We start from the raw sequence: 25569 nt of genomic DNA, 5'->3' as shown, positions 1-25569 counted from the left end.
GTCACTGTACTGTGGGGAGGGGGGAGGGTGTCACTGTACTGAGGGGAGGGGGAAGGGTGTCACTGGACTGTGGGGAGGGGGAAGGGTGTCACTGTACTGAGGGGAGGGGGAAGGGTGTCACTACTGTGGGGAGGGGGAAGGGTGTCACTGTACTGAGGGGAGGGGGAGGGTGTCACTGTACTGTGGGGTGTGGGGAGGGGGGAGGGTGTCACTGTACTGAGGGGAGGGGGGAGGGTGTCACTGTACTGAGGGGAGGGGGAGGGTGTCACTGTAATGAGGGGAGGGGGAAGGGTGTCACTGTACTGAGGGGAGGGGGAGGGTGTCACTGTAATGAGGGGAGGGGGAAGGGTGTCACTGTACTGAGGGGAGGGGGAGGGTATCACTGTACTGTGGGGAGGGGGGAGGGTGTCACTGTACTGAGGGGAGGTGGAGGGTGTCACTGTAATGAGGGGAGGGGGAGGGTGTCACTGTACTGAGGGGAGGGGGAGGGTGTCACTGTAATGAGGGGAGGGGGAGGGTATCACTGTACTGTGGGGAGGGGGGAGGGTGTCACTGTACTGTGGGGAGGGGGGAGGGTGTCACTGTACTGAGAGGGGGGAGGGTGTCACTGTAATGAGGGGAGGGGGGGGAGGTGTCACTGTACTGTGGGGAGGGGGGGAGGTGTAGTCTGTACTGAGGGGAGTGAGGAGAGTGTCTCTACTGAGGGGGAGGGTGTCTCTCTAATGGGGGGGGAGGGTATCACTGTAATGAGGGGAGGGAGGGGAGGGGAGGGGGGGGAGGGGTAGTCTGTACTGAGGGGAGGGGGGAGGGTGTCACTGTACTGAGGGGAGGGGGGAGGGGTGTAGTCTGTACTGAGGGGGAGGGTGTCTGTCAGATGGACACGGTGCCCCGCGCCTGCGCACTGAGCCCTGAGCCCTGAGCCCGGCTCTGGTGTGAGTAAGATGGCGGCGCCGCTCTGGGCCGGGCGCTGTGCTGGAGTCCTCCCTGGGCCGCGGTGACCCTCTCCTCTCGGCGCCATGAAGACCTTCTGCGGGCGGGCGAACCCCACGACCGGCGCAATCGAGTGGGAGGAGGAAGACGAGGACTATGACTATCACCAGGAGATCGCCCGGTACGGAGGCGCCTCCGGGGTTTGACACACGAGGCTCGGGTGCCGCCAGGCCGCCGCCATGGAGACCGGGCCCAGGCCGCCGCCATGGAGACCGGGCCCAGGCCGCCGCCATGGAGACCGGGCCCAGGCCCCGCCATGGAGACCGGGCCCAGGCCGCCGCCATGGAGACCGGGCCCAGGCCGCCGCCATGGAGACCGGGCCCAGGCCGCCCGGGCCCCCACACCTCCCTCCACTTATGGAGGAGAAGTTGTTGCTTCAGTTTAGCATTTGTCTGCCTTGTGTATAGCGCCCGTGGCGGGGCACAGTCACTGTCTGTCGGTGCTCCACGTGTGTGGCTCAGCAATGACAGTCGGTGTATGGATCAGGGCAAGCGTGCTGCAGCTACCCACACTCCCAGTGTACAGCTAATCAGGCACAAGTGAGGGCTGCAGATGCTGGAAATCAGAGTCTAGATTAGAGTGGGTTGCTGGAGAAGCACAGCAGGTCAGGCAGCATCCGAGGAGCAGGAAAACAGAATCGACGTTTCGGGCAAAAGCCCTTCATCAGGAAGGGCTCATCAAAAAGCCCTCCCTATGAAGGGCTTTTGCCCAAAACGTGGATTTTCATGCTCCTCGGACGCTGCCTGACCTGCTGTGCTTTTCCAATACCACTCCAATCTAGACAGCATACAGTTCTTTCCTGAAGAAGGGCTTATGCCCGAAACGTCGATTCTCCTGTACCTTTGATGCTGCCTGACCTTCTGCACTTTTCCAGCAACACATTTTAAAGCAGTGTACAGTTAATGCCCTGTCCTCCCCATCACAGGCAGCAAATGTCACTGTCCTGGTGGTAAATTGCCTGTGTCCTCATCCTGCATGCTCCACACATAACTTATCCTATTTTAAAGCTGTAACTTCTGAAATGATTCAAAATTACCGTGCGTACTTTGTTTTCACAACATGTAAGGTGGCTATGTATAATTTTATTGCTCTAAAATGTAGGTTGCAGCACCCTTACATTTCTACGATAATTCAATGCTTGGGTGGGTTGGAGAAGTATTTTGGTTCCCTAGTTTCAACCCTGGCGCATGCTGGTGTGTAGCTTGTTTGTTGTTGTAAGTTAGCTCACTGAGCTGGAAGGTTTGTTTTCAAACATTTTGTCGCCATGCGAGGTAACGTCATCAGTGAGCCTTTGCTGAAGCACTCGTGTTATGACCTGCTTTTTACAGAAGAACCTCAGTTATCCAAACATCAGTTGTCTGAATTTTGGATTATCTGAAAAAATCTCAAGGTTCCTGCTATTGCCGCTGCCACGGGAACCCTGATCACTTATCCAAACAAAATACTCCATGCCTGTCTCGTTCAGATAATCGAGATTGTTCTGTATTTATTTATCGCATAAATAGAAAGTGGGATATAACACCAGCACTTCACCGGAGGCTCATTGATGATGTTACCTAGCATGATAACGAAATGTCTGAAAACAAATCTTCCAGCTCACCGAGCAAACTTACAGCCTGAACCTCAATCTGAGCTACAAATCTTCTCAAGAGCTGCAAGCTGAATAGTCTTTGAGAGTGAGTGATATATAATAAACCAGCCTGTACTTTCTCTCCTTGTGAGGAAACCATAGCTACTTTGCATTGACTAGAATTAGGTAGTTACTGTTTCGTCGCTATGGATTGTGATAATTTGCTGCTTTGTTTTTTTTTAATGTTCAATGGTAATTTTAGTCATAGTACTGCTGGAGCTTGAATCTAGTCACTGATAGTAAATTGGAGAGTGTGAGGCAAAGGTGACGGGAGCCTGTAATGCTTGCAGGAATAGAAAGTGAGTTCCTCGGTAATGCAGAAGGAAATGAACACTGTTTACAGAATAAATAGCAATATCACAAATTGGAAGTTGCAAATTTTGCATTTTATTCCTTGGCATTTCAATATTGTCTATGCTTGATAGTTGGCATCTAGATCAGTTCATGGAAATAAATACAAGCTACTTGATGTTTGAACATCAGGCGAAGTCTTCTCATGAGATCATAGTCTCTACCTCATTGCTAGACATCCAGTATTCTAAATATAGACTTTGTGATTGAGTAAATTAACTTAGAACCGATATGGATTCCCAGACATCTATTTATCTGCATGTCAGCTGAACTTTTCAGTTAGATCACAACTGGCAAATTACTCTGAGCTAGTTTATCAATTGAATGTTACACTTGTCAGAGTTAATTGACCCATTTTTCTTTATCTTTCAATCAGGTCATCTTATGCAGATATGCTGCATGATAAAGACAGGGTAAGCATTTGACATAAAATGAAGTATTACGTGAAACCAATAAACGTGTATTTGTTTAGAGGTTTACTGGAACAGGATCCTTAGTCCATCTGGTACTGTTTTGGCAAATGACAGTGAATGTAGCACAGATTAAGAATTGAGTTTAAATTTTAAACCTTGTTCAGGCTGTGTGCTATTTGCCGCAGCTTAAGCTCATCAGAACCTCACAAAGAGAACAGTACTGAAGATCTCTATTCAGCAGTCTGCATCCATATTTAAAAACGAATGCTTTTTATAATCAGCCTTCTATCTCTCAGTGGCATCTTTCAGAGTAATGTTGCTGGAGACCTAACTTGCCATCTGTTCCCTGTGAGTACCTCAGAGATATAGTTTTTTGAAAGTAGGAACATTTTTCATAAGAATCAAATGTAGAATACTTGTTGTTATTTGAACTGATTGGGGAATCATTGTGTCAGAGCCACACTATTGCCAGGAGATCTGTCATGGTATGACATGTCTTGTACTACCTGCATATATCCATTAGCTCATCTGCAACCACTCTCTGATATCCTTCACCTAGCTACACCTGTTGCACTTCAACTTCTAGAAGAGAAATCTCAGGCTTCTTAGGTCCAATTAAATGGCTCAGATATTGACGTGTGCCTTTATGGATGTCATTGTTATGAGTTCTTTAAGCCCCTTCAATTTCAAGTACCTCTTCATATCTTGTGTGTATATGAAACTTTTAGCATCCCAAAAGACCATAAGACATAGAAGCAGAATTGGGCCACTCGTCCATCTACTCTGCTCTGCCATTTCATCATGGCTGATATCTTTCTCAAACCTATTCTCTTGCCTTCTCCTCGTAACCTTTGATTTCTTTACTAATTAAGAACCTTTTATCTTTGTCTTAAATACACTCAACAACTTGGCCTCCAAAGCTTTTATGTCAGTGAGTTCCACAGATTCAACACCCTTACATCACCTTCTTTCCATCCTTATTTCGAAGGTAGTTATTTTCTTGCATAGATCTTCTAATTAATATTCAAGTTTCTGATACATTCAGTAAAATGATTAGAATGTAAATTGTTTTGAGCTCTTATTGCAAACTTCAGTTGTCTTGTCAATAGCAACAGATGATAACCCTGTGAAATGATGCTTGCAGAATGAAAAGTATGACAGTGGAATCCAGGCTGCGGTCTGCAGGGTGAAAGAGCGTGGCCAGAGGGCAATTGTCCTGGACATTGGAACTGGTACAGGCCTGCTGTCTATGATGGCAGTCAGAGCTGGTGCTGATTATTGTTATGCAGTAGAGGTGAGATTTCATAGGGGTACAAGGGTGTATTAAACCTCAGATTTTCACTTTGTATTGTTGTATTTCAGTTTATAAGCTTCCAGTAAAATGATTTCAGTCTTGTTGATTCTACAAACTAAGTCAAATGGTTTTGAAGACCAGGTGCTGCTGCAACAATTTGATTACTTTATTAAACAGTGCTACAAAGTACAAAAGGAGTCATTGAATCCAGAAAAACTGTTATCAGAATTTTCCTAATGTGGAAATGGTCTGTTAGTTGCATGTGATGTACATATTTTTATAACATTTTATGGATTGATTCTGAACACTCCATCTGTCTCAAACACCTGATAACTTGCTGTAATTAATCATGGGAAAATATGATTTATGCTGTCCGACTGTAATTGCCTTTGAGAAGTTGAAAGTGGGCCACTGCCTTGAATCACTGCAGTCCACATGATGCAGATAATGCCACAAAAAATAGGAACAGGAGTAGAATGTTCAGCCCGTGAACCTGCTCAGCCATTCTGTTGGATCATGGCTGATCTGACAGTCCCTGTGTTAACTTTCCTGCCCTTTCCCCATAACTCTTGATTCTCATATTGATCAAGAATCTATCTATCTCCGCCTTAAATATACATAAAGACTATTCCCACAGCTCTTCAGGGAAACAAAAAGATATATCTTCACAAATGAGGCAGCTGAGGATGATTGAACACAGGACTCTACACAGGAGAAAGTGAGGACTGCAGATGCTGCAGATCAGAGCTGAAAAATGTGTTGCTGGAAAAGTGCAGCAGGTCAGGCAGCATCCAAGGAGCAGGAGAATCGACATTCCTGAAAAAGGGCTTATGCCCGAAACGTCGATTCTCCTGCTCCTTGGATGCTGCCTGACCTGCTGTGCTTTTCCAGCAACACATTTTTCAGCTGTAGACTGAGGAACTCTTCCACTGATGTCGCAGGAGTAAGACGACTGGCCTGCAGCATTCAGAATCGTAATCCATTGTGCTACTAATGATTCCAATTTGTGGAGATTTAGCTATCAATTCTCACTGATATCAATTTTAGTTGGGTTCCTTAATGCCTTACTAGGTCAAATATATGTTTTCCATTTGGACTATAAACTAGGGAAGTTGTCTCTGCTACGTAATTAAAATTTTGCAGCTTAAATATAAAGTGGAATTGCGGTGATATCAGCTTTTAGCTGCACAAGACTATGTGCTTTTGGAGAAGTGAAGTTGTTGCGTTGCAATACAGTGGCATCAGGAGCTTTTGAGTTAAGGAAAATCTTCCAGATCACTGCCCTTGGATTGGTCTAGCTGCAATTTGTTGCAGATTTATGAGTACAGTGCAGTCTGAGATGTTCAGAGCTGTCAAAAAGAAAACATCTCTCTTTCTCCTTTCTCTGCATGAATGAAAAGACAGAAATCTTAAAGACTAAAATGGAAAAAAATGTAATATCAGATTTGACTTTGGCCTACATGATCAGTTGTTAAATTGAAGAGTGCCTAATGCTCTGCAGATAACTTTTAATCATCATTGCGAAAATCAAAAGAACTGTGAGAAATAATTATTCACGTTATGGTCTGGACTTTTGATCTACAGAAATTGTTTCTTTGTACTTTTCTGCCTATAATGTGTCAAACTGTCTGTCTTTTGTGAGGGGCAGGCCATGCCTCTCAAACCTTATTGAATTCTTTGATGTGATAAAACACATTGATGAAGGGGAGAGCAGAGAGTGTGGTGTACATGGATTTCAGCAAGGCGTTTGATAACGTTCTCCATGGTACACTCATTCAGAAAGTAAGGAGGCATGGGATACAGAGAAATCTAGCTGTCTAGATACAGAATTGGCTGGCTCAGAAAAGACAGGGTGGTGGTAGATGGAATATATTCAGCCTGGAGCTTGGTGACCAGTGGTGTTCCCCAGGTATCGGTTCTTGGACCTCTGCTCTTTGTGATTTTTACAAATGACTTGGATGAGGAAGTGGGTTAGTAAGTTTGCAGATTACATTAAGGTTGGTGGAGTTATGGATAGTGTGGAGTTCTGTTGTAGGTTGCAATGGGACATTGATAGGATGCAGAACTGGGCTGGTGAGTGGCAGATGGAATTCAACCTGGAAAAGTGAGAGGTTGGATTTGAATGCAGAATACAGGGTTAAAGGCAGAATTCTTGGCAGTGTGGAAGAACAGAGGGATATTGGGGTCCACATCCATAGATCCCTCAAACTTGCCATGCATATTGATAGGGTTGTTAAGAAGATGTACAGTGTGTTGGCATTCGTTAGCAGGGGTATTGAGTTTAAGAGCTGTGAGGTTATGCTGCAGCTCTATAGTGCGCTGGTTAGACCACACTAGGAATATTGTGTTCAGTTCTGGTCGCCTCATTCTAGGAAAGATGTAAAAGCTTTAGAGGGTGCAGAGGCGATTTGCCAGGATGCTACCTGGACTTGAGGGCATATCTTATGAAGAAAGGTTGAAGGAGCTAGGGCTTTTCTTCTCTGAGAAGGATAAGGAGTGACTTGATGGAGGTGCAAAAGATGTTGAGAAGCAAAGATAGAGTAGATAGCCAGAGACTTTTTCCCAGGGCAGAAATGTCTATCACGAGAGGGCATAATTTTAAGGTAATGAGAGGAAGGTTTAGGGGAGATGTCAGAGGTAGGTTCTTTACTACCACTGCTGGCAGTGCATTCCACGCACCCACCGTGCCCTGTGTAGAGGCAGATACATAATGGACATTAAACAACTTTTGGATAGGCACATGGATGATAGTAAAATGACGGGTATGTAGGATAGTCTAATCTTAGGAGTACAATAAAAGACCATCGAGGGCTGAAGGGCCTGTACTGTGCTGTATTGTTCTATGTTCTCTCTCTCATAGAGTCGTAGAGATGTACAGTACAAAACCAGACCCTTTGGTCCAACTCGTCCATGCTGACCAGATATTCCAACCCAATCTAGTCCCACCTGCCAGCACCCGGCCCATATCCCTCCAAAGATGACCTATTCATATATCTATCCAGATGCCTTTTAAATGTTCCGATCGTACCAGCCTCCACCACTTCCTCTGGCAGCTCGTTCCAATCATGTACCACCCTCTGCGTGATAAATTTGCCCCTTAGGTCCCTTTTATATCTTGCCCCTCTCACCTTAAATCTATGCCCTCTAGTTCTGGACTCCCCCATCTGAGGGAAGAGACTTTGTCTATTTATCGTATCCATTCCACTCATGATTTTATAAACCTCTATAAGGTCACCCCTCAGCCTCTGACGCTCCAGGGAAAACAGCCCTAACCTATTCAGCCTCTCCCTAGAGCTCAAAACCTCCAACCCTGGCAACATCCTTGTAAATCTTTTCTGAATGCTTTCAAGTTTCACAACATGCTTCCGATAAGGAGACCAGATTTGCACGCAATATTCCAACAGTGGCCTAACCAATGTCCTGTACAGCGGCAACATGACTTCCCAACTCCTGGGGTACTCAATACTCTGACCAGTAAAGGAAAGCATACTGAATGCCTTCTTCACTGTCCTACCTATTTGCAACTTCACTTTCAAGGAACTATAAACCTGCACCTCAAGGTCTCTTTATTTAGTAACACGACCCAGGACCTTTCCGTTAAGTGTATAAGTCCTGGTAAGGTTTGCTTTCCCAAAATGCAGCACCTCACATTTATCTAAATTAAACTCCATCTGCCCCTTCTCATATCATTGGCCCATCTGATCAAGATTCCATTGTAATTAGAGGTAACCTTCTTTGCTGTCCTCTACATCTCCAATTTTGGTGTCATCTGCAAACTTACCAACTATACCTCATATGCTTACATCCACATCATTTATGTAAATGATGAAAAGTAGAGAACCCAGCACCGATCCTTGTGGCACTCCACTGGTCACAGGCTCCAGTCTGGAAAATCAACCCTCCACCTCAACCCTCTGTCCTCTTCCTTCAAGCCAGTTCTGTATCGAATTGACAAGTTCTCCCTGTATTCCATGAGATCTAACCTTGCTAACCAGTCTCCCATGGGGAACCTTGTCGAATGCCTTACTGAAGTCCATATAGATATCGTCCACTGCTCTGCCCTCATCAGTTCTCTTTGTTACTTATTCAAAAAACTCAATCGAGTTTGTGAGACATCCCATGCACAAAGCCATGTTGACTATCCCTAATCAGTCCTTGCCTTTCCAAATACATGTACATCCTGTCCCTCAGGATTCCCTCCCAACAGCTTGCCCACCACCGACGTCAGGCTCACTGGTCTATAGTTCCCTGGCTTGTTCTTAACCACCCTTCTTAAACAGTGGTACCATGTTAGCCAACCTTCAGTCTTCCAGCACCTCACCTGTGACTATTGATGATACAAATATCTCAGCAAGGGGCCTAGCAATCACTTCCCTAGCTTCCCACAGAGTTCTAGGGTACACTGGATCAGGTCTTGGGGATTTAGCCACTTTTATGCGTTTCAAGACATCCAGCACTACCTCCTCTATAATATGGATGTTTTTCAAGGTGTCACCATCTATTTTCCTACATTCTATACCTTCCATGTCCTTTTCCACAGTAAATACTGATGCAAAATACTCATTTAGTATCTCCTGTGGCTCCACACAAAGGGCCGCCTTGCTGATCTTTGAGAGGCCCTATTTCTCCCTAGTTACCCTTTTGTCCTTAATGTATTTGTAAAATCCCTTTGGGTTCTCCTTAATTCTATTTGCCAAAGCTACCTCATGTCCCCTTTTTGCCATCCTTATTTCCCTCTTAAGTATACTCCTACTGCCTTTATTCTCTTCTAAGGATTCACTCGATCTATCCTGTCTATACCTGACATATACTTCCTTCTTTTTCTTAACCAAACCCTCAATTTCCTTCATCATCCAGCATTCCCTATACCTACCAGCCTTCCCTTTCACCCTAACAGGAATATATTGTCTTTGAACTCTTGTTATCTCATTTCTGAAGACTTCGCATTTTCCAGCTGTCCCTTTATCTGCAAACATCTTCCCCCAATCAGCTTTTGAAAGTTCTTGCCTAATACTATCAAAATTAGCCTTCCTCCAATTTAGAACTTCAACTTTTAGAACTGGTCTATCCTTTTCCATCACTATTTTAAAACTAATAGAATTATGGTTACTGGCCCCAACGTACTCCCCCACTGACCTCAGTCACTTGCCCTGCCTTATTTCCCAAGAGTAACTAAAGCTTTGCACCTTGTCTCGTAGGTACAACCATATTGAATCAGAAAATTTTCTTTTACACACTTAACAAATTCTTCTCCATCTAAACCCTTAACACCAAGACTGGAACTGCCAATGTTTGGAAAATTAAAATCCCCCACCATAACAACCCTATTATTCTTATAGATCACAGAGATCTCTTTACAAATTGGTTTCTCAATTTCCCTCTGACTATTAGACGATGTATAATACAACACAATAAGGTGGTCATCCCCCTCTTGTTCATGAATGAATGTGTGTTTGTGGTTATAATTGAGTGTGGGTTAAGTTGAATAGCAGTATTTTTATTTCTCTTTCATTATTAAAAAAAAAGCTTGTTTAAAGTTTATAGAGATGTTTTTCTGTTAATAATGAAACCTGGCATGAATGAATTTTGTCCTGAATTGCAGTCAGACAAATTGATTATCTTGGTGGTTGAATTGGGTGTTTATACACTTGTGGTGGTTTTTGGAATAGCGTGGCTTGATTTATTGGCGGAATCATCGTGATAGAGTTGTAATTTCGCCTCCTCTCAAGTTTAGTTGTTTATTCAAAAATGTTGAAAAAAATGTGACTAGAAGAGACATTGTGACTCATGCGTGATCTTCCTCTTGTTATTCTTGCAGGTTTTTAAGCCAATGGCTGATATTGCACAGAAGATCGTGGATAAAAATGGATTCAGCAACAAAATTAAAATTATCAATAAACACTCGACTGAGGTGACAGTGGGATCAAGTAAGTGACCTGAAATGGATAGGATGGTTGGAGGCTGTTGGTAGGAAATACTGAAACTGCTAAGTGATTGCTCAGTTAGTGCACCCTGTTGAAACAGTCGCTTGAATTGTTTTGTGAGTGCTACATTTTACTGTTTGATTGGGATGTTACGTAACCAGTGCAGTGGTAATTGATGCCGTTTCTTTTGAGTAGAATGTTAAATTTGGTGGAAGTTGATTTCTAAGAACTTCTAATAAAGGTCACCTGTCATATACAGTCACAATAGTTGTGGCTAGAAGCTTGTCACATGAGAAATTACTTTTTATACCTGACTCAATCACACCCAGGTTCTAGATGGCAGTGACTGAATACAGTAAGTAAAAAATTCTTAGTGGTATTTCTGCATTGGGAATTTGTAAAGTGGAGGAAAACTGACAATAGCATTTTTGGTGGCATCTTATTTGCATATTGTGTTTAGAGGCTGTGATTGAAGATTAATCCAAATTGTTCAGTACTAATGTGGAGATTCTGGTGTAAATAATTCTGGTACAAATTTACCAAAGAACGAGTTCAGCTTGAAATCTTTTCTGATCACTTCTTTACAGTTCAATGAGCTGCAGTAAGTATTGAGATTCCACTGTGGAATGAAGTCACCATTACTAGGCATTGAGAAGCAATTAGATCACTAGTTCATACTGCCATGAACAAGGTGGATTCTGAATGGTCTGAAACTCATGAAATAACGTATGTAGTGTAAAAGCCACTATACGATCTGTCTCCATATGGGCTTTATCTGGCCAAGGTCAAAACAGACCTGTTTCTGCAGAAGTGCGGGATACAAACCTCAGCAACTACTGGAAATGGTCAAGCTTGTGGGCCTATAGGTCATCAGTTTGGTGGGGGGTGGGGGGATTAAAGATTGCTATTCCTCTCGCCTAGGTATTTTGCTGCAAAGAGGCAATTGCTCCATGTATAGAAATGCTCCCATGAGACTATTGAAAGAGTGAGTGGCCAGTAGTCCTTTGGCAGCTCCCACTACTGCTGACAATATCTTGGTTAGTCATTCTTGCTGGTGACCAACCACATCATTGCAGCTGGACGATCTGGAGGGGCTGACAGCAAACTGGATGTCACATCTAAATTCCTCATGAAAACAGTTAAAGATGCCAAGCTACATGATGTCTTCAGACCTTGTGGACAGATCATTGCATGGATGCACCTTGTTATGATAGATGAGTCTAACCCTTCAAGGATAGGTTTCCTGTTTGTGTCCCGAGCATTCTCGTTCAGATCCACCAGCATCAAGCCATTGTTCTCCTCTGACTACTGCCTTCTGCTGGCTGATTGTCATCCTTAGGACAACCAGCGGGCCAGCAAGGAAATGTGCAAGCTGAATGTGACTTTGTTGATCCTGGAACTCAAAAGGAATTGCACGGTTGGAGAACTGTGAAACCCCCCTTTGAGTCTGGTGTGGACTGGTGGGAAATAATCAAGGGGATCGTCAAGAAGTTCTTCATCCTCAAGAGTGTTTAGGCGGTGAGAGAGAGATGCGTAAACCTTTCCAAACTCCAGAACAGTGTGCGCAACTGACGACTAGCTGCAAGAGATGGGGGTTGATGTCAAGGAGGATCTCCAGGAGGTGAAGAGCTAGCAAGCTCCACTCTTTGCCCCCAGGGTAATAGAGTCATAGAGATGTACAGCACAGAAGCAGACTCTTTGGTCCAACTGGATATCTATTCCCATTTGCCAACACGTCACCCATATCCCTCTAAACCCTTCATATTCATATACCCATCTAGAGGCCTTTTAAATGCTGTAATGTACCAGCATCCACCACTTCCTCTGGCAGCTCATTCCATACTCACAATACCCTTTGTGTGAAAAAGTTGCCCATTAGGTCCCTTATATCTTTCCCCTCACCCTGAACCTTATGCCCTCTTGTTCTGGATTCCTCCACCCCAGGCAATCCTATCCATGCTCCACATGGTTTTGTAGACCTCTATAAGATCACCCCTCGGCCTTCAAAGTGGGTCACTGCTTGGAGCAGGATAAGACGTGCTTGCACTTCTTCTTCCAGAAGATGCACAGGGAAAGCTTTGTGATCAGCTTCTGAAGAAAGAAGATGGCTTGGTAATGTCATCTCAGTCTGACATTCTGAAGACCAGCAAATATTTTTATGCAAGACTGTATGAGACAAAGCCCACAGACAGCATGACCTTCAATTCATTCCTGACTTCTATCATGCAGGTTTTGGATGATAGCACGTGGGGGAGGGTGAACCGGTCATTATCTCTAGAAAGCCCTTGAGTTTTTCGAGAAGAGTAAAACTTCATGAACGATACTTACCAGCTGAGTTGTGTTTGGTTCTATGGGATTTGATTGGCCAGGACTTGCTGGAGGGAAATGACAGTATGCTTCTGGCACGTAACGTGTGTGAATCCATAAGAAAGTGTATCATCGCCCTATCGACAAGCAAAAAGGGGAGAGGTGATAATTAGAAATTGGCAAACAATTTCACTGATGAATGTGGATTATAAAATCCTATCCAAGGTCATTGCCAGCTGGGTTGGGTCTGCTCTGGATTAGTGATTCCCCTGACCAAACCTGTGCTGTATCAGGCAGGAAGATTTCAGAGAGTCTCGCAATCCACAGGGATGCAGAACAAGGGAGTGGACACCTGCTCCATTAGCCTAGACCATGAGAAAACCTTTGACGTGCTATGCACACCTACCTAAAAATGTAGTCAGACAGAGCTGTTCATGCTGTTCTGCCTTGTTTTATGGCGTATGGAACCTTTTGCCGAGTCCATCATGAAGGATGCAAGCTTGAGAGGTGAGACTATTCCAGGCAGTGAAGGTCTGCAGGTCAAAACATCCCTGTTCCTGGATGATATTTTTTCTGCTTGGATTCACTGTCAGTGAGCAGACTCTTGAGCATCTGCAATCAGTGTGTACTGGTCTTGGGGAACAAGGTAAATTGACGCAAAAGCAAGACTATGTTCTTTGGGATCTGAGCCAACCAATCCTTTATCCCCATCGCCGTCAGGTCAGATTATCTGCAGGTGCTGGGAATATAGTTCAGAGGGACCATGGCATGCACACAATACTTTGGAGGAGCACATTACTAAGGTGAGGCAGAAACCACATTTAAAAAAAACCGATCCCCTTTTATTGGGGGGGGGTGTCATACCCAATGCCACCCTCATCCTGAGCAGTGGGACTATTCTGTATCACCTGTTCCTCATGGAAAAATTTGCAAAAGAAACCACCTTTGACCACAAGTCCTTGAGACCATCTGGGAAAAGGTGAGGGTTGATCCTGTCAGGTGGTTCTCCATGCACTGTCAAAGTCATTTGGCAGAACGTCTCATCCCGAGATCTTTCCAGCAAGCACCAAGACATATCTTCGCTGGTCGAAAAGGGTCTTAAGATCCTTTGTGTGCACTTTCTATACACTTTCCACCACTGCGTGCTGCCCTCGAAACAGTTGCAGGGGATGAAACTGTCACACATCTCCTTCTCGCATGTGCCTTTGCAAAGAGGTGTGGAGAAAGATCAGTGGTTTTTGTTGAGGTTTGTCCCACGTGGCTTTATGATGCAGGACTCTGTGGGTTGTTTCCCAGGATGCACACTGAGACAAACATCGACTGTGTCTGGAAGACAGTCAATTCTGTGAAATTCTCTCTTTAGTCTATCCAAAAGTTGTTGATCTTAGTGTTAAGAGTATTGTGACTGAATATTGCAGACTGGCACATTGCAAGATCCAGGACTATATGTTGAGGGACACACTAAAGCTTGGGGCAGCTCTGCCAAGACTCAGTTGTGAAAAAAACACCTTCTAAGGTCTTTCTGTCTACGTATAATGGAGGTCCGTTTTGTTCTCCGATCTCCACCACCAGCCTGGTTCTCTCAAAACATATGTAATTAGTTTCCTGCATGAGTGGAAAATGCCTCTGTTTTTGCAACTGCAGGGTATATTTGAGGGATGTCAAATTCCAGTGTGTTATAAATCTTATTTCTCTCTGCAGAGACTCTATAGAACTGTTTCAGGGTCATTAGCATGTACGTAACTTTTTAAGAATAAAGTGTATCTTTGCAATAAAAAATATCAGTAGTATTGGATACTTAGAAGAACCAACTTGTTTTTCTGTAGTTCGTTGTATGTAAGGAATTTAGCAAAAGAGCATTGCTGACCACACAACATACCAGTGAGAGAGAACAGCATTTCAGTAACCATACCTCAGTTAAGATTCTATTAAGTGATTAAATGATATACATTATATTGCTTTTTGTGCAGTCACTTCCAGGGTCAATTCATCTCTTGTTGTTTTGTAGACACATTGATGTTTAATGAAATCCTTATTTAGCTGAATACTCTGTGTATCGTCCTTACTGATTTCCATTCTTTTAGATGGTGACATGTCCAGTCGAGCTAACATCCTGGTTACAGAGTTGTTTGACACTGAACTTATTGGAGAGGGAGCACTGCCAAGTTATGAACATGCTCACAAATACCTTGTTCAGGTGAGTTAGCTCCTGAGTGAATGGAAGCTTGACGCATTGTAGTCCTGGCACTTTTTACAGGTTCTCTAATCAAGAAAAACATTAACATGGTTGATAAGTAATAGCACAGTAAATATCTGTTCTCAATTAGAGAGTTTTTTCAGAAACTATTCAGAGGGTATAATTACAACATTTTAAAAGGCATCTGGATGGATATGTGAATAGGATGGGTTTAGAGGATTAGGGGCTAAATGTTGGCAAATGGGACTGGATCAGTTTCAGATATTGGGTCGATGTGGTCAAGTTGGATCGAAGGGTGTGTCTCCTTGCTGTGTAACTATAATTATACAATCAATTCCAAAAAGAAGGGTATCCTGTCAAGTCTTAAGTGCTGTGTTTCCTTCTATCCATCCCAAACATGGGTTGACAGGAAGAATGTGAGGCAGTTCCACACAAAGCCACAGTTTATGTGCAGGTGGTGGAGTCAAAGCACATGTGGCCCTGGAATAAGATGTTGCCAATACACATCCAACTGGACGGAAGCAAGGGCGAGAGGGTCATTGTACCGCCAAGGGACATGCAGGTGTGTGCTGGGTCTCCCTGTGTCTATGATATCCAGCTGAACCAGGTGAACAGGAACCACTTCACAACCCTCACAGAGGTCATAGAGATATTCAGGTACAGTATGGTGTCTTCAGTAGGAATGTGAATACTTGTGGGTTGCTAACATAAGAATGTACAAAAAAGGAGCAGGAGTACACAGTTTGGCTCCTCCAGCCTGTTCTGCTGTTCATGAATCATCTACTTCAAGTGTACTTTACAGCCCACTCCTTATGTTCTTGATTCTGAGAGTGATTCAAAATCCATGATCTCCGTCTTCAAATGTATTCAATGGTAGAGCATCTGTAACATCTAAAGGTGGATAATTGCAAATCCTCTGTGGTAAATATTTCCAGTGGTGCACTTAACCCTGAGATATATAATTCCAAAGATGCCTAGTCCTCTGGGATAGAAAATTCCAAAGATTCATTGTCTTCTGGGACAGACAGTTCTTAAAAAACAACACAACCCCTCGGAGAGACAGTTCCAAAGATTCACAGTCCTCTGAGTGAAGAAATTTCATCTTATGTCAGTCCTAAATGATTGTTCCCTGTGCTTCTGTGTCGATTCCCCAGAGAAGGGAATCAATATTGAAGTATCTACCCTGTCAAGCTCCTTCAGAATCTTGCATATTTCAAATTGATCTTCTCTTATTCTTTTTACATTCCTAATAGTGTAAGCTCAGTTTAGTCAGCTTCTCCTCTGAGAACAATCCTCTGAACTCAGGAGCCAATCCAGTGAGCCTCTGGGATTCATGCAATGCACTGACATTATTTCTGAATTATGGAGACTGAAACTAGCTTGCTGTGCTGTTGCAGTCACACCAAATCTCAATGCAATCATGGTAGAAGTTCTTAATGCTTTATACTTCAGTCCCCTTCCAATTTGCCTTCTCAAGTGCTTGCTGTGTCTACATGCTAATTTTTTTTCTCAATTCATTTGGGGTATATGGGCTTTGTCTGGTCCTTATTGTCCATTCCATATTACCCAAAGAGGATGTTCTTTGAATGAGCGCACTCATATCTTGCTAAACATCACCATTTAAAAGCTTTTCATGTTTAAAAAAAAATCCTGTTTTCTATTCTAATAACCAAAGTGAATAACTTCACATGAGGAAGAATTTTTTCCCTTGCAGGTTGAGAGTGGTGAAGGTTAGGTCATTGAATACTTCTAAGGCAGAGGTAACACATTATTGGGGATGTGGAATTGAGGTTACAATTAGATCAGCCATGATCTTATTGAATATGGAGCAAGCTAGAGGAGCTGATTGGCCTACTTCTGCTCCTAATTCATATGTTTGTTCATTTCCTTACATTATACTTAGTCTGTTAACTCACCTTACCTGTCCATATCTCTTTACAGCTCCTTGCATCCTTGCAGCTTGCATTGTATCTTTGAAAACCTAACATATGTTGCTTATGGACAGGTATTATAAATCATTAATATAGATTGTAATAGCTGAGGCTTAAACACTGATCTTGCAGCAATTCACTAATGTCAGCCTGCCATCTTGAAAATGCCCTGCTTGTTCTTTGCTTCCTGTCTAATTAACCATTCCTCTGTCCATGCTAATATATCACCTCCTAACTCCATGAGCTGTTACCTTGAAGATAACCTTTTGTATACTGTCTTATTTAATCCTTTTAGGAAGCTAACAATTCCATAGCTACTGGTTCACCTTTTATTTTAAAGGTTACATCCTGAAAAATCTTCAATAAATTTTTCAAAAATCTCTGCCTTTGATTTTGTAAGTACATTGTTAAGATTTCACAAGTATTGATTTTGGCATCTTCCTGACAACTGATGTCAGCCTAAAAGGCCAGTAGTTCCTTGTTTTCTCTCTCGTTCCTTTCTTGAATATTGTGTTACACTTGCTAATTTGCAATCCTCTGGGACCATTCCAGAATCTGGGATGTTTGGGAAAATCATAACCAATGTATCCACCATCGCTGCAATCATCTCTTTCAGAACTTAGAATGTAGGCATTCGCATAGGGATTGAGGAATCAAAATTCTCATCATCTATCCAGTGAACTGCTTGTTTGGAACTTTATTTGTATTGCTGAAGCTATTGATGCTTAGAAACAGAAGACTTTCTATTTCGGCATTTAATATTTGTATACAATTCTCCGAGATTAGGCAGATATGTTCCAAGTAATTATGCTTGACCTAAGAATGTACTAAATGGAGAAAGGTGGAGAGATGGTGAATTATGCAGGTACTTTCATTATATTGCCTCACTTCATCTGAATGTAAATGGAGCCTTGATTTTATGTGTCTTAACTTTCTGCAGGGTGGATTTCAGTAAAGCAGTGAGCAGTTTGCCAGCCCGACATACTGTGCAGGCCAAAGCAACTGCCAGTGGACAGGCTCAGGTTGTACTGTCCTGGTGGGACATAGACATGGATCCTGAAGGGAGTATCAAATGTACCATGGCACCGTATTGGGTTCATCCAACTCCAAAGAATATTCAGGTAGGGCAGCTTCCTGGTATAAAGGGCCATTGATAACAGGACAGGTATTGTTTCCTTTGTCTTAGGAGACTTCTGTAAATCTGGGAGAAGGGTCATTAAAACAGAAATAGTACAAATTTCAAAGCAAATAGTTTGAGAAGTACAAACTACCAGGAAACACCAAAATTGTTTTTTTGTTAACAATAAGGAGAATGGAGAGGTTGAACCATAGATTCACTAAATGACCAAATTGTAACCCATTCTAACAACAGTTGATAAGAAGGTATTTTAAAATATTTCACTTTGTAAGTTGGATGCGAGCACACACTTTTTTTTTCGTTACCCAGTTATCTTACATCTTTGACGTGTGGTATCCTAGGAGAATTTATAAGAGCAGTTTTAACAGATTGAGAACTTCTACTTTCCTGCAGATGTCTTTTATGTGTGCAGCTACAAGTGTTGATTTGTCACTTTAACACAAATAAGTTTTTGTGCCCACGTTTTCATTGCTTGGTCTCTGAGATAAAGGCCGGTTTGAAACTGCTATTTTTGTATTCACAGTGGCGGGATCACTGGATGCAGTGTGTATACTTCTTACCAAAGGAATTACCGGTTGAAGAGGGTGAATGTTTACATATTTCAGCAACACATGATGATTATTCTGTGTGGTATAGTCTAGAACGCAGCAGGTACGAAATGTGAAATAAGTGCTATAGGTACACAAATTCTTCATTATGCAGGGAAGTGTTGAGATGCACATGGGATTATGGTTCAAATACTTTTCTCCCTAATCACATCTGCTAACTTGGTGCACTTATACAGGAACACAGGTAAACACATGAAAGGACAGGAGTAAACCGCTTGAATTGCTGAACCTGTCTTGTCATTCATTACGATCTTGGCTGATCTGGGATTTTATTTTCCCACCAACTCCTCATACCCCCAATTACCTGAGAGGTGTTTATTTCATCCTTAATAATACTCAGTGATGAAGCATCCATAACCTAGGAGTTTAGGATTACAAATATTTGACAGTCCTTTGAGTGATGAAGTTTCTTATCTTAGTCTGAAATAATAAGCCCCTTATCCTGAAGCTGTTTCCCTATATTTTAAATTTTCAGCCAGCAGAATTCCGTCTATTGAGAATCTTGTTTGTTTAATGAGATCACTTCTCATTCTAGTAAACTTCAAAGAAAATAGATCCAATTTACACAGCTTATTATCATAGCACAACCCTCTCATCCCAGAGATCATTCCAGTGAACCATCACTTTGCTGATTTTATTCAAGCGTATCCTTCCTTAAACATGGAGACCAAAATTGCAAATGGTATTTCAGGTGTGGTCTTACGAAAGCCCTGCACAATTTCAGCAAGACTACTTTGTACCTGTACTCTGTTTGTCATTCAATAAAACATGACCATACGCCTTCCTAATTGCTTGCTGTACTTGATGCTATCTTTTGAGCATGTTTAAATCTCTTGCAACATTTAGAAATATCATGCTTTTTGGAAAAAGTATTCTGCTTTCAATTAGTCATGGAGATGTACAGCACGGAAACACTCTTTGGTCCCACTCGTCCTTGCCGACCAGACATCCTAAAAAAAAAAGTCTCATTTGTCAACATTTGGCCCACATCCCTTTCAATCCTTCCTACTCATCTACACATCCAGATGCTTTTTTAATATTGTGCTACCATCCACCACTTCCCTGGCAGCTCATTTTATACATGTACCACCCCCTGCCCCTTAAATCCCTTTTTCAAATAGACCTATGCCCTCTGGTTTTGGACTCCCCCACCTGGGGCTAAGACATTGTCTATTTACCCTATCCATGCCCTTCATAATTTTATAAACACTATAAGTTCACCCCTCAGCCTCTGAAGCTCCAGGCAAGAAAGCCCCAGTCTTAAACTCAAAGGTCCAATCCTGGCAACTTCCTTATAAATCCTTTCTGAGCACTTTCTGGTTTCACAACATCTTGTTTACAGCAGGGAGAGCAGAATTGCATGCAGCATTCCAACAGTGGCCTGTACAGCTGCAATGTGACCTTCCAACTCATTTACTCTATGCACTGACCAGTAAAGGCAAGCATACCAAATGCATCCTTCACTGTCCTATTTACCTGTGACTACACTCCAAGGTGTCTTTGTTCAACAACACTTCCCAGGACCTCCGTGTATAAATCCTTCCCTGATTTGCCTTTCCAAAATGCAGCACCTCACATTTATCTAAATTAAGCTCCATTTGCCACTCCTGTGCCCATTGGCCCATCTGATCAAGATCATGTTGTCCACTACACCTCCAATTTTGGTGTCTTCTGAAAATTTGTTAATCATACCTTTTATGTTCACATCCAACTCATTTGTATAAATGACGAAAAGCAGTGGACCTAGCATGATCCTTGTGGCACACCACAGGTCACAGGCTTCCAGTCTGAAAAGCACCCCTCCCCTTTCTTCTACTTTGGAGCCAGTTCTGTATCCAAATAGCTAGTTCTGCCTGTATTCCATGTGACCTAACCTTGTAACCAGTCTACCGTGAGGAACCTTGTCGATTGCCTTACTGACGTCAATACAGATCACGTCCACTGCTCTGCCCTCATCAATCCTCTTTGTTACTGCTTCAAAAAACTCAGTCAAGTTAGTGAAACATAATTTCCCACACACAGTCATGTTGACTATCCTTTATCAGTCCTTGCCTTTCCAAATACAAGTAAATCCTTTCCCCCAGGATCCTCCAAACAACTTGCCCACCACTGATGTCATGCTCACTGAGCTATAGATCCCTGGCTTTTCCTTACCACCTTTTTTAAGTAGTGGCATGCCAGCCAACCTCCAGTGTTCTGGCACCTCACCTGTAGCTATCAATGATGCAAATATGTAAGCAAAGGACCCTGCAATCACTTCCTTAGCTTCCCACAGAGTTCTCGGGTACATCTGATCGGATCCTGGGGATTTATCCACCTTTATGCATTTTAAGACATCCAGTACCACAACCACTGTAATCTGGACATTTTTCAAGATGTCACTGTCTATTTCCCCCTGTTCTTGATCTTCCATGTACTCCTTCACAGTAAACACTGATGCAAAATACTTGTTTAGTATCTTCCCCATCTCCTGCAGTTCCACACATAAGCAGCCTGGCTGATCTTTGAGGGACCCGATTCTCTCCCTAGTTATCCTTTTGTCCTTAGTGTATTTGTAGAATTCTCCTTAACACACTTTGATAAAGCTATGTCATGTCCCCTTTTTGCCCTCCTAATTTTCATCTGAAGTATAGTCCTACTGTCTTTATACTCTTCTTGGGATTCGCTTGATCTTTGCTGTCTATACCTGACGTGCTTCCTTCTTATTCTTTAGCAAAACCTCAATTTCTCTAGTATCCAGCAATCCCGACACCTGCCAGCCTCGCCCTTCACTCTAATAAGATCATACTCTCTCTGGACTCTCATTATCTCATTCGAAGGCTTCCCAATTTTCAGCCATCCCTTTCCCTGTAAACATCCGTGCACTTCCAACTTCCAAACCACTCCCCCCCCAAAAAAAAATCAAGGTTTGAAAGTTCTTGGCTAATACCCTGAAAATGGGCCTTCCTTGAATTTAAAACTTTAGCTTTTCGATCCAGTCTACCCTTTTCCATCCTTATTTGAAAACTGATAGAATTATTGTCAATGGCCCCAAAATGCTCCTCCACCAATACCTCAATAACCTGTCCTGTCTTATTTCCCAAGAGTGGATCAAATTTTGCACTTTCTCTAGTAGGTACATCCACATACTTAATCAGAAATTTTTCTTGTACACACTTAACAGATTTCTCTCCATCCAAGCCCTTAATACAATTGCAGTCCCTGTCTATGTTTGGAAAATCAAATCCCCTACAGTAACCACCCTATTATTCTTACAGACAACTGAGATCTCCTTACAAATTTGTTTCTCAGTTTCCTGCTGATTATTGGGGGATCTACAGTACAATCCCAATAAGTTAATCATCCCTTTCTTATTTCTCAGTTCTACCCTAAATACAATCCCTGGATGTATTCTCAGGAATATCTTCCCTAAGTACAGTTGTAATGTTATCCCAATCAAAAATGCCACTACCCCCTCCTGTGTCGTTTCCCCTCCCAATCCTTCCTATTGCATTTATATCCAGGAATATTAAGCTGCCAGTCCCGTACATCCCTGAGCCATCTCTGTAAATGTCCCAGTCCCATGTTCCCAACCATGCCCTGCGTTCATCTACCTTACCTATTGGGCCTCTTGCATTGAAATAAATGCAATTTAATTTATCAGTTCTATCTCGTTCTCTGCTTTGTCCTTGACTGTCCTGATTGTTTGATTTACTCCTTTTCCCAACTGTACCTGTCTCAGACTGACCTCTTTCCTCATTATCACCTTGGGTCGCACACCCCCTTACTAGTTTAAATTCTGCTGAACAGCTGTAGCAAATCTCCCTGCCAGTATATTAGTCCCCTTCTAATTTAGGTGCAATCTGTGCTCCTTATATAGGTCATATCTCCCCTAGAAAATTCCAGTGATCAAAAGATGTGAATCCTTCTCCCCGATACATATTCATATGCCCTCTTATTGTGACTCTCACTAGCTCATAGCACCAGGAGTAATCCTGATAATACTAATCTCAAGGACCTACTTTTTAAATTTATGCCTAACCTATATTCTGTCATCAGAATCTCGTCCTTTTCTCTTCCTATGTCATTAGTTCCAATGTGTACAATGACCTCTTGCTGGTCCCTCTCCCGTTTTGAGAGTATTCTGCACCCACTCCAGGATGTCCTTGATCCTGGCTCTCAGGAGGCATCGCATCATTCTGATATCTCTCTGTCAGGTGCGGAAACATCTGTCTGTACCTCTGACTAGAGAGCCCCCCAATCACAATTGATCACTTGGAACTTGGCTTCCCCTCATTACATTCGAGCAAATCTCAGTACCAGAAATCTGGCTGTTAGTGTTACATTTTCCTGAGAGTCCATCACTCCCTACATTTTTCAGAACAGCATATTTGTTTGAGATGAAGATAGCCACAGGAGACTCCTGCACTACCTGCCTACCCCTCCTACCTTCCCTGGAGCTCACCCATCTGCCTGACTGGATCTTTGGTTTATCTCCCTCCTTGCAACTGCTATCGCATCATGTCCCCTAGCTCCAGTAAATTCTTCATTCCTCTAACTGCAGCTTCAACCCATCCATGTGATCCAATAGGATTTGCAACCTGCAGTTTTAATAATCAGTAACGTGGAACTTTCCCTAATCTCACACATCCAACAGGAAGAGCATATCACTCTACTAAAGGCCATCTTTGCACCTTAACAATCTATCGATCCCGAAATTAGCACAGTTGTATTGCTCTAAAAACAGTGCTCCAGGCTAAGGTTGTACCAATGTTTTTATATTTTTATGTTTAATCAAGAGACAGATGTGAATAAAAATATATAAATAAAAAGCCCCCACTCTACCCACTATTGTAGATTTACTAAAAAAGTAAGGTTACACATTAAAAGAAGCTACTTAGCTTCTCCCCCACACGGGTTTCTCCAGATCAGCTGTGAATTTTGCTTTTGTTTATTTTTCTTGGACTAACTCTGATGTCCAGAGATACTTTAAACCAAACAGTAAAGGCAGCTCCTGTGCAGATTCACTGCTGGGTCAGACAATAGTGTAGATTTCTTTTTCCATTTGAATCACTTCCCATGTGGTTACTACCTTTGTTTGTCTTTTTCCTTTTTTAAAGTGCCGTTGTTTTGAACGTTTTTTTTTCCCCCCAAAGTTGCAAAACAATGCAACAGCTTATAAAACAGTAATTACTGCTCCTGGAATTCGATGAAATCAGCTCCAGCACATCAAAAAAAAGTAGCAGCTCCTACAGCTACATTTTTTCCATCCTCCATTCTTAGTATGAAAGTGAATAACTTCACGTTTTCCCATATTTTATACCATTTTCCATCATTTTACATATTAAACCTGTCTATATTAGTTGCAGCCTGTGTCCTCCTCATGGCTCACATTTTTACCTAACCTTGTATTATAAACAAAGTTAGAAACAGTAAGTGTCAGACATGAGTAGTAAATAGCTGAGGCTTGAGCACTGATCCTTGTAGCACTCCACCAATTACAGCCTGCCAACTTGAAAATGCTTGTCCATTTGGCTTCTTTTGTTAACCAATCCCCCATCCAGGCTAATATGTTACCCAAACCCTGTGAACCCTTGCCTTGAATGTTAACTTGTATGAAATCTTAATGAATGCCTTTTGGAAGTCAGGCTGTACTGCATCTACTTTCCTTCTCTGTCTACTGTATTAGTTACAGCCTTAAAAAAAGAGTTCTTTATTTGTCAAACACTATTTCCCTTCATAGAACTATGACTTTCTCTGATCACACTGATCTTGTGTGTATTGGTAAGATTTCCTTAGTAGATTCCAACACTTGCTTGATGGTTGATGTCAGGTTAATTGCTCCATAGATCCCTATTTTTTATCTCTGCTTTTAAATATTGGTGTTCAATTTGCTAACTTCCTGTCTACTGGAAGTGGAGTTTATTACATTGATATTCTGACTGGGCTGTAGTATGAACACTTGTCTGTATATACATACTGTCTTATGTGTAAACAATTTACTGTTCAGTATCTTTATTGTGCATGAACAGTTTGCTCTCTAATCTTATATTTTGTGTACATACTCGAATGTATCTGGTTGTTCTCATTTGTGTCTCTTGTATCTTGTCTGGGAACTTAACATCATTTGAAGAAAACTAAGTAGTAATGTTTCTACTTTAATTTTGTACTTTACAGTGTTACTTGTGAACCTGATATACTGAACGAGCGCCCTCTCTGCTCATGTCAGGCCCATCTCATGTGTAACAGGCAGCGCTTTGGAGAACTAAATGACCAACATAGGAATGAGATTTACATCAAGGCCTTGAAAACAGTGAGTACTTGGAAATATTTCACAACAGTAGTAGTTAATGTTGTAATCAAGATACAAAATTGCTAAGTTAGGGTAACTTGATGTGAGTGAAAGTATTATGATTATCCCAAGAAAATGTACAATAATGAGTTTTGTGAAGCAAATCTAATTTGAGAGAGATCTTGAGACCAGGAACTGTTTACCATCTAAAATATATAAGGTTAAGAAACAGCGTAGAGGAAGTAGAAATTGGGAGAAGGTGTAACTGTCAATAATCATAATCTGAGCTAAATTGCAAACCAATAATAAAATATTTCATAACATGAATTTAATATTGTTATGACGTAGCTAGGAGGGGTGAATGCATTCCTCTAATTGTCCCACTGTGCTGGAAGGTGTTTTTAAATATCTATTCTAGAGTTTGGAGTTTGAACTAATGACTTTGGTTTTGGTTTCTGTGTATGAGGGGGTTTATTGTTTGGCTTGTCAGTATTTCTGGAACCATGATTTTCTTT

At 42.3% G+C, this 25569-nt stretch overlaps 1 protein-coding gene across 3 annotated transcripts in view; it reads left to right on the top strand.

Annotated features, from left to right (window-relative positions):
- The first annotated feature begins 914 nt into the window (after nt 1–914).
- Nucleotides 915–25569, top strand: part of prmt7 (protein arginine methyltransferase 7) — a 51963-nt gene continuing 27308 nt past the window's right edge. The window contains exons 1-9 of one of the 3 annotated variants that reach the window (XM_072547755.1): nt 915–1111; nt 3348–3384; nt 4529–4678; nt 10497–10605; nt 14994–15106; nt 15516–15763; nt 17978–18158; nt 18699–18826; nt 24940–25075. In XM_072547755.1, coding sequence (XP_072403856.1) covers nt 1017–1111; nt 3348–3384; nt 4529–4678; nt 10497–10605; nt 14994–15106; nt 15516–15763; nt 17978–18158; nt 18699–18826; nt 24940–25075 — 1197 coding nt within the window. In that variant the 5' untranslated portion in view covers nt 915–1016. The remainder of the gene's footprint in view (nt 1112–3347; nt 3385–4528; nt 4679–10496; nt 10606–14993; nt 15107–15515; nt 15764–17977; nt 18159–18698; nt 18827–24939; nt 25076–25569) is intronic. The other 2 variants (XM_072547756.1, XM_072547757.1) reach the window with 2 other exon arrangements.

Source organism: Chiloscyllium punctatum, chromosome 26 (assembly GCF_047496795.1).
Source record: "Chiloscyllium punctatum isolate Juve2018m chromosome 26, sChiPun1.3, whole genome shotgun sequence".
In the NCBI taxonomy this organism is placed as follows: Eukaryota; Metazoa; Chordata; class Chondrichthyes; order Orectolobiformes; family Hemiscylliidae; genus Chiloscyllium; species Chiloscyllium punctatum.
The sequence above is the reverse complement of the archived record's forward strand: the minus strand, read 5'-3'. Positions and strand labels throughout refer to the sequence as shown.